The sequence below is a fragment of the Sprattus sprattus genome (genome assembly GCF_963457725.1).
Source record: "Sprattus sprattus genome assembly, chromosome: 14".
Taxonomy (NCBI): domain Eukaryota; kingdom Metazoa; phylum Chordata; class Actinopteri; order Clupeiformes; family Clupeidae; genus Sprattus; species Sprattus sprattus.
The window spans coordinates 466,255-476,254 of record NC_137912.1 but is presented as its reverse complement, the minus strand read 5'-3'; the positions used below and the strand labels follow the sequence as shown (position 1 = coordinate 476,254).

General features: G+C 46.1%; 2 protein-coding genes across 2 annotated transcripts in view; both read right to left on the bottom strand.

Annotated features, from left to right (window-relative positions):
- The window catches only part of LOC308375238 (uncharacterized protein), a gene marked incomplete at its 5' end in the record, with an annotated part of 33,053 nt that extends 32,473 nt beyond the window's left edge, over positions 1-580 (bottom strand). Inside the window, one exon of the mRNA XM_080851330.1 lies at positions 88-580. Within this exon, the coding sequence (XP_080707456.1) occupies positions 88-580 (493 nt within the window). The remainder of the gene's footprint in view (positions 1-87) is intronic.
- A 3,708-nt stretch (positions 581-4,288) lies between these two features.
- LOC308375028 (tyrosine-protein phosphatase non-receptor type 12-like) overlaps positions 4,289-10,000 on the bottom strand; it is a 33,867-nt gene continuing 28,155 nt past the window's right edge. The window contains 3 exon segments of the mRNA XM_080851052.1: positions 4,289-6,025; positions 6,424-6,492; positions 7,024-7,057. Of these exon segments, the coding sequence (XP_080707178.1) occupies positions 5,964-6,025; positions 6,424-6,492; positions 7,024-7,057 (165 nt within the window). The 3' untranslated portion in view covers positions 4,289-5,963.

The window sequence follows — 10,000 nt, the reverse complement described above, 5'->3', positions numbered from 1 at the left end:
AGATAAGCTAGTCACAAGCAAACAAGTTTAAGATGTTCGGCTAAGCTAACTAGCTTAGGTAGCTAAATCCGCTGACATTCGCGTTACCTTTCTGTACCAACTTCACCTCCCCGTTCTCCTTCTTCTGCCCGGAGCCGAGCAGGCTGCTGACGTTATTATTTTCCGCGGGTGGCTTATGTTTCTTCTTCTCTTTCTCCTTTTCCCGTTTTTCCTTGAGCTTTCTGGGTTTCGGGGGCGAAGCGAGGAAGTCGCTCTGCCTGAACACTCTGTGCACGGGAGGCTGGGCTTGAGCCGTTGGGTTGCTCGCTGACTTGATGGGACTGAAGCTCCATGTTGTCGGGCTGCTGCCATAACTCTGCTTCTGGTGCTGCTGCTTCTCCCCTCCTCCTCCTTCTCCGTTTAGTTTCTTAGGTTTGAGGCTCTTCTCTTCGTTTCGGACTTTCTTGGCCGGTGGAGGGTGGTGGTCGCGGGAAGACTGCGGTCGATTCTCCGGTGTGGCTTTCGGTTCTTTAGGTTTGGAGAGCGGTTGGGTTTTAGTCGCCGCAGCGAAGTGAATGAAGCTCACGGACTCCGCCGCCATCTTGGGGCTTTCTCTATTTACTCTCTCGAGCGCTACTGCTGTTTGTGTGAAAGGCAGGGAGGGGGCGGAGCCTACGCCCAGACTGACAGGGCGACGTAGCGACTGGGGGCGGGGCTTGTGCCTTGCGTGAGACGATTGGTGGGAGGGGAAATAGGACACTGGCATGCGTGTCGCATAACGCGGGAAACACTGCAGAGTGCCTTCAATGAAAGACGTCACTGGTTTGTGGAATAACCACACCAGTTTGCCTTTATATATATTTATTTATATATCAGACTTTAGTGTTATTCATAGCGTCACACTCTCCCTTAGTGTTCCCGTACCAAAAGTAGTGTGGTTGTCAGCGGACGGTAAACCAGCATATATAATCATTTGTAAAACGTGATGGAACTCGGTGAGAGTGTAGAGTGTGGGTGTGTGTGTGTGTAATGTTACTCGGTGAGTGTGTAGAGTAGACTATAATCCTGCAGCGCGTGGATGTGTCTCTCCCCCCCCCCCCCCCCCCCCCCCCCCCCCCTGTGCCCCTTAAATGCACGCGGCTACCGCCCGAGCCCCTGCCGTGTCCTCTCTCTTCAAGGGAATTCCGCTGGCAGAGTGTGAGTGTGTGTGTGTGTGTGTGTGTGTGTGCAGGTCCGGAGCTATAGGGGGTGCAAGTGATGAAGAAGCACGCGGGGCCAGTCATAACTGTAGGCACGCTCTCTGTGTTTTCCCCCCAAAATGAGCAGATGCAGCGCGAGACAGAGACAGAGACAGGAAGCTTGCCTTGAACTGCACACCGGTGATGTTCACTGGCTGTTCATTGCGCCTCCTGTTCCAGTGGGTCAACTGGTTACGCGCGCATTCTCATAATATATGCCCCGCCCTCGTTCGCGCGCCACCCGCTATCAGTTAGGGAGCGTGAGCGTGGAACAGACACTTACAAAAACAAACCGCGTTGAACATAAACGGCGCCTGGAGACATACACATAGGACATATAGGCCTATAGTATATATATAGGATAGGCTATATATCGGACCTATATTGGACATATAGTATATATACAGTACATATATATGTCTATGGAGAACCCAAGGAGGGAGGCAGCAACATCAAGAGGGTGTAACCTTTGTGTAAATATGTAAATAAAAAAAAGGTAGAAAATGACTATAAATTACTCAATATGTTTAACAGCTTAGAAAAACCCTCAAATAACTTTTCAACTTGAAATTCCTCAACATGAGAACACGTGAAACTTGGTGGTGGTTGTTAATATTTTCATGAAAGCTAGGCTAGCCCACACAGACACACACACACACACACACACACACACACACAGAGACACACACAGGCACACACACACACAGAGACACTTACACACACACACACAGCTAGCCTACACCACAGGGTACAAAGATTGTCATTTTTGACCAGGCAGTTTTCAAATCATTTACGCACACACACACACCCTGCGGAATGAGAGAACAGTGACTTAGGAGAGGAGGAGGCATGCCCCTATACACACACCCACAAACTTGCATACTGTTTTCATGTTTTTGTTAGTTTTTATGACCTTTATTGTTATGTATTGTTGTTGTTTATAGCCTAGACCTTGTGGGTTGTTACTTTTTGAGGTTATACAATTTAAGTGTGTGTGTGTGTGTTTCTCACTTAAGCTCCAGCAATGGTTAATTAGTAATACACTTCGAGTGTAGTTAGAGTGTGTGTGTGTGTGTGTTGCAATGTTTAATTAGTAATAAACCTCTACTATAGTGGAGCAGACATGACACAGACAAGCTTATCTCAACCTTCATTGCACTCACCGCACACCAGCATCAGTCAGCCAGCCGTTGTTTTAATCATCATGATTGATCGCATACATCAGCAGCAGTCCGTTGTTCTAATCATCATGATTCATCGCACTCACCACACATCAGCATCAGCCAGTCAGTCAGCCAGCTGTTGTTTTATTCACCATGATTGCTATTTCTGTCCAATTGCATGTGTGTTATCAGTTCATCGACGTCTAATGAGACCCAGATGTCTGTTCAGCTGTGGCAGGAAACAGACAAGACAGTGGTGTGTGTGTGTGTGTGTGTGTGTGTGTGTGTGTCCCACAGCTCTCCAACTGGCGCACATGAGCAGATGGGGGCCCCCCCTTATGTGACGGGGTTCTGCTCGAGGTTCCTCCCTGCTTAGAGGGTCAGTGGAGTCGTTCAGGGTGTGTGTGTGTGTGTGTGTGTGTGTGTGTGGTTCAGGGGGTACGTGGCGAGAACATTAGATTTACGTTTTCAAAGTTAAAAAAAGCCCATTACATTTCCAAACTGCGCTATAAATAGACATGAAGTGATAAATAGTCTCAAGTCGCATCACCAAAAACACTCATGTAGTCTACACACTGCAAAACATGCCCCTCTAGATTTAAGACAAATAATTACATATTTAAGCAGGATTTTGCTTAAAACAAGCAAATTTGGCTGCCAGTGCGTTAAGCAAATTTGGCTTGTTAAGATTTCTTAAAATAAGTAATATTTGCTTGAAATAGGTAAAAATAACCTTACCAAGAAAGCACTAGGTAAGTACAATTTAGCTAGAAACAAGACCAATTAGATTTTTCATCTCAATATAAGAGTAATAACACTAGGTTAGAAAAGCATTTTTTGCAGTGTACCCATATTCAGCTAAATGATTACACCGCCTAAAACAGGTATAGGACCAACGTTCCACGATAACGGAAACTCCGCTCCGGACACGCCCCCCTGTTCAACGGTCGACGCACACGCCTCCACTACAGCCTGTCACCTTCACACGCACACGCGCACACACACACACACACACACACACACACACACACACACACACACGCCTCCACTACAGCCTGTCACCTTCACACACACGCACGGAACAGAATAAAACGGAATTCACCAAAATGTGCAAATGAAAACTAATTTTTTTGGAAACGAAAATGAATGAAAACCTTTTAGCTTCACACTCTGCCGGCTGGACTTACACACTCACAATCAGACACACACACCCACACACCCACACACACACACACACACACACACACACACACACACACACACACACACACACACTCTCTGCCGGCTGGACTTTGTGAGTATTTCCACCACAGGTAACAAGAACTTAAGAGTTTTAACCAGATCAGAAAACTGTATACTTTTCCTACTTTTAAACTATAAATCTGACACAACAGTCCCTACAGAAAGGTTAGTGACCTACCGTGACAATGCCACAGTTTCAAGTGTTATAGGCTGAATATGTGTGTGTGTGGGGGGGGTGGGCGTGGCGGCGGTTACAAACATGAAAAAAACGTAGCTGGAGATTGAATGTCTGAAGGGATATGGGACTAAACACACACACACACACACACACACACACACACACACACACAAACACAACAAACACACACACACACACACACAAACACACAAACACACAAACAAACACACACACACACACACACACACACACACACACACAAACAAACATACACACACACACAAACACACAAACACTTTTACACGCTCTCACTCTCACACACGCTTGCATCAGGGCACATCAAGACACACCAAGTAATAAATGAGACAGACGAGTCATACATGTTTTGTCTTTTTTCAATGTTTTGTTTTGACTGACAAGTCGATTGATTTCTGCAACATACAAACAGGAGAAGACATCAGACCAGATCCCAGAGTGTGTGACCTACCGCCACATATCACACACACACACACACACACACACACACACACACACACACACACACACACACACACTCTCTCTCTCACACACACACACACACACACATACACACATACACTCCCTCTCTCTCTCTCTCTCTCTCTCTCTCTCACACACACACACACACACACTCTCTCTCTCACACACACACACACACACACATACACACATACACTCCCTCTCTCTCTCTCTCTCTCTCTCACACACACACACATACACTCTCTCTCTCACACACATACACACACACACACACACACACATACACTCTCTCTCTCACACACACACACACACACACACACACACACACACACACGCTCATCTTGTCAAGGCACGGGCAGGCTCTGTCGAAGGCGAGCAGTGAGGGGGGGGAGAGAGAGAAGGAGGGAGGGAAAAACAGAGGGAGGAAGGGAGAGAGAGAGATAGAAAAAGAGAGAAAGAAAGAGAGGGAGAGGAAACTGTGTATACAAAAATAACCTTTAGACCTTTTTAACAATTTACAAAAAGAACCTCCCACCATGACATGAGCCCGCCTCCAATATGACATGCCCCCACCCCCTCTATATCAGGCCACGCCTCCCCATATATCAGGCCCCGCCCCCTCTATGTGAGGTTACCCCTGGAACAGGAAGTAGAAAAGGGGAACCAGGAAGAGAAAAGAGGAGAAGAGAAGAGAAGAGGAGAGGAGAAGAAAAGAAAAGAGGAGAGGAGGGCGACAGTGAAGAGCAGGAAACAATAATTTAGAGCCGCAGAGTCCTCTGGAGGATCAGGGTCAGGGGTCAGGGGTCATGAGGGGTCAGGGGTCATGAGGGGTCAGGGGTGAGGGGTCATGCTCTGACCTCGTCCATCTTCTGTTAATAAGAATATTTAGTCATGGCAGACTCCTCATATCATAATAATAATAATAATATTATACCTACTTGCCCTGTCCACTCATAAAACAATAATGCATATATAGCTCTCACCACGTCAGCAGAGAGCACGAGAAGATGACCAATGAAGCATAAAAACAGCAGTTCTGTGTGTGTGTGTGTGTGTGTGTGTGTGTGTGTGTGTGTGTGTGTGTGTGTGTGTGTGTGTGTGTGTGTGTGAGAGAGAGAGTGTGTGTGTGTGTGTGTCGGTGTGAGAGAGGGCGTGTCCATGAGTCTGTTCTTCAGGAACGGGTAACAGTTGATTGTGACGATAGTTCTGGTTCTAATCTGGTTCTAATCTGGTCCTGATCCGGTCCTGATCCGGTCCTGATCCGGTCCTGATGTGGTCCTGATGTGGTCCGAGTCCCGAGTCAGCATCCATCCATCCATGTGGCCGGCCAGCCTCTGCAGAGCCCGTAGCAACGGCACACGGTAACCCAGCAACCGCCACACCAACAGCAGGAAGATGCCCAGGTGCTTCATGGGAGATTATCAGTGTTGCTTTAGCAGATTGTGTTTTCAGGAGCGGGGGGGGGGGGGGGGGGGGGAGGGGGATTGTGGGGGGTTCCTCTGACATCATGTCCTTGTAGAGGGGCGGGGTCTATGACATCATGTCCTTGTAGAGGGGCGGGGCCTATGACATGTCCTTGTAGAGGGGCGGGGTCTGTGACATCATGTCCTTGTAGAAGGGGGGCGGGGTCTATGACATCATGTAGAGGGGGCGGGGTCTATGACATCATGTCCATGTAGAGGGGGGGTCCCGGGGGCCTTTGGGCTGGTTGCCACGGCTTCCAAACCCTGGAGGAGGGGGGGGGGGGGGGGGGGATGAGTTAGGCTGAGTGATGCGTCAGGGAGTCACCTCCTCCATGACCTCTGATACACACCGACCTTGACCCCCGACCTTCACCCCCCGACCCTGACCCTGTTTGGGTGTCCTAACGTTCTAAAGGGGCTTCTGGGTATTCAACACTAAGTACACAAATCAAACCATCCCCCCCCCCCCCCCTATGGAGCTGAGCTGTGATTGGCTAGGAGAATGCTGGTGTGGTGCAGTGATGTGATTGGCTGAGGATGACTAGTGCTGTGCAGTTATTTGGCTTAGACAGTGTTGATGCTGGACTGTGATTGGCTGAAAGAGCTCTGATGCTAGGCTGTGATTGGCTATGAGAGCCTTCATCCTGCTCGTCCTCACTGACCAATCACTGGGCTGGACTCGCTCCCAGGCCCCGCCTCCTCTGTTGCCTCTGGCGCCGAAGCCTTCTCATCTGCAGAGGAAGGGAGGACACACACACACACACACACACACACACACACACACACACACACACAGTGAGTTTGGAACAGTGTGTGTGTGTGTGTACGAGTCTGTAACAGTGTGTGTGTGTACGAGTTTGTAACTGTGTGTGTGTGTGTGTGTGTGTGTGTGTGTCTTTGCACGAGTTTGCAACTGTGTTTGAGTGAGTTTGTAACAGTGTGTGTGTGAACGAGTTTGTAACTCCATGTGTGTGTGAACGAGTTTGTAACAGTGTGTGTGTGTGTGCGTGTGTGTGTGTGTGTGTGTGTGTGTCTTTGCACGAGTTTGTAACTGTGTTTGAGTGAGTTTGTAACAGTGTGTGTGTGTACGAGTTTGTAACTCCATGTGTGTGTGAACGAGTTTGTAACAGTGTGTGTGTGTGTGCGTGTGTGTAGGAGTTTGTAATAGTGTGTGTGTGTGCATGTACGACTTTGTAACGGAGTGTGTGTGTGTGTGTGTGTGTGTGTGTGTGTGTGTGTGTGTATGAGAGAAGAGCACCTACCAGTCACTGGTCTCGCCTGAGTTCTTCTCATCCCCTGTTCAAAAGAGAAGGAGAATAAGATGAAGGGATGAGTGATCTGTATGTGTGTGTGTATGATATGATCTGTGTGTGTGTGTGTGTGTGTGTGTGTGTGTGTGTGTGTGTGTGTGTGTATGTGTGTGTGTGATATGATCTGTGTGTGTGTGTGTGTGTGTGTGTGTGTGTGTGTGTGTGTGTGTGTATGTGTGTGTGTGATATGATCTGTGTGTGTGTGTGTATGACTGCATTTGTGTGATATGATCTATGTGTGTATGTGCATGATATAATCTATGTGAGTATGTGTGTGTATGCGTATGTGTGTCTGTATGTGTGTATGATATGATCTGTGTGTGTGTGTGTGTGTGTGTGTGTGTGTGTGTGTGTGTGTGTGTGTGTGTGTGTGTGTGTGTGTGTGTGTATGACTGCATTTGTGTGATATGATCTATGTGTGTGTGTGTGTGTGTGTGTGTGTGTATGCGTGTGTGTGTCTGTATGTGTGAAAAATAAGTATTTGACCCTCTGCCAATTTCGCAAGTTTGCCCACTTGCAAAGAAATGTGTGATCTGTAATTGTAATGATAGGTTGATCTGTAATTGTAATTGTAGGTTGATCTATAATTGTAATGGTAGGTTGATCTATAATTGTAATGGTAGGTTGATCTATAATTGTAATGGTAGGTTGATCTATAATTGTAATGGTAGGTTGATCTATAATTGTAATGGTAGGTTGATCTATAATTGTAATGGTAGGTTGATCTATAATTGTAATGGTAGGTTGATCTATAATTGTAATGGTAGGTTGATCTGTAATTGTAATGGTAGGTTGATCTATAATTGTAATGGTAGGTTGATCTGTAATTGTAATTGTAGGTGTATTTCAACAGTGAGACAGAATATCAGCAAAAACATCCAGAAAACTGCATATTATAATTATAACAGTAATGAATTGATTTTAATTTTTAATTGATTATGAATTGATGAAGAAGCGGGCAGGATAAATAACTGCAGACCCCTCTCACCCTGGACACAACATGTTCCAACTCCTCCCCTCTGGTAGGCGCTACAGATCTCTGTTCGCCAAAACCTCCAGAAACAAAAACAGTTTCTTCCCCCTCGCTGTCTCTCTCCTGAACAGCTAACCCTCTGTGGCACTGTACAAAATAACTCAATGTACAATTACCCCCGCAACCATATCTATTTATTGCACCCTTGTGTGTGTGTGTGTGTGTGTGTGTGTGTGTGTGTGATATGATCAGTGTGTGTGTGTGTGTGTGATATGATCAGTGTGTGTGTGTGTGATATGGTCAGTGTGTGTGTGTGTGCGTGATATGATCAGTGTGTGTGTGTGTGTGTGTGTGTGTGTGTGTGTGTGTGATATGATCAGTGTGTGTGTGTGTGTGTGTGTGTGTGTATGTATGTGCTTGATATATGATATATATATATATGATATATATGTGTGTGTGTGTGTGTGTGTGTGTGTGTGTGTGTGTGTGTGTGTGTGTATTGAAGGATGCTGCCGATGAGAATATGACCCAGTAATCCGAGCGCCCTTCATCCACAATGCAATGCCATTCCACCATATACTCTGTGTGACTTTTCTTGAGTGGAGTTTTAATACCAATGTTTTATGCATTATTATTCATATACTCTGTGTGAAATTCTTAATCAGTGTACCACACTGAATGCTGCTTGAAGTGGAGTTTAAATAACTATGTTTTCTGCAATATTAGCCATATCAATTGTGTGTGGGCTCTCTGAAACTAGCGTGTGAGACAAACCAGAAATGTGAGAAGTTGCTGCTGAGATAAATGTTTACTTAAGACTTGTGTTCTGTATACGGAGGAATATGCATGTAAGATCTCTGTGTGTGCCTAGACACGGGGCACACAGGAAGAGGCCCATCCGAGAACACAGGAAGCAGGAGGGGTGTCACTGTGCAGGCTAAGAACCTAGGTTGCTAGGCGACCTAAGGAGGTATCAGCTGTTGAAGGAGTGGGGAGGGGAGAGTGGTAAAAGTTTAAAAGCCAAGTCAGCTGTGGATTTGGCAGTCTTTTCTATTTGCGCGCTGAATTGACTCAATTTGTTCCTCTGTTCACTTTTTACTTATTTCTTAGCTTATACTCTTTTGCAAAGGTCCAAAGCCTATAGTCTAGTGTTTTTATTTTGATTTTGTGCTTTTAAGCACTCTTGCCTCTTTTATAATAAAACATCAGAGGCCTTTGTTAAACTCCGTTCACCTGCGTCTGCGTCCGTTCCTTGTTTGAGTGCCACTGAATTCGCGAAATCACCTTACTCATTAGCGTGTCCAGGAACCGTGCTGTGACTTTGATAAGGTCGCCTATTAAAGAGGTGGGACTATTGATGAGCCGTAGTGTTCGGACGGCTGTGTGACTGGGTAAGTGTTTACCTTTTCCTTTAAGGGAAAAGAATACAATAGTGGGGGCTAAGAGGGCTCCCTTGTTGTATGGTGACAGAGACGCCTAAAGTGGAGCTATAAGGAGTGTCAAGATTTCCGAACTAGTCTGTTTAAATGCTAGTGACAGGTGCCATCTTAGTTCATTGTGAGAGCTGTCGAAAAGGCTCTCGGCGTCGAAAAGCAAACAATTAATTATTAAAGGAGGTCACTAAAGATGCATTTTACAGTATGTATATATGTATGCGTATGATATGATCAGTGTGTGTGTGTGTGTGTGTGTGCATGTATATGTGAGTGTGTGTGATATGATCTGAGTGTGTTAGTGTGTGTGTGTGTGTGTGTGTATGTATATATGTGTATGATATGATCAGTATGTGTTTGTGTGTGTGTGTGTGTGTGTGTGTGTGTGTGTGTGTGTATGTGTGTATGTATGTGTGTGTGTGTGTGTGTGTTTGATATGATCTGTGTGTGTCTATGATGTGTATACACACACACACACACACACACACACACATTAAACACTACAGTACGCCGGCCTAGTTAC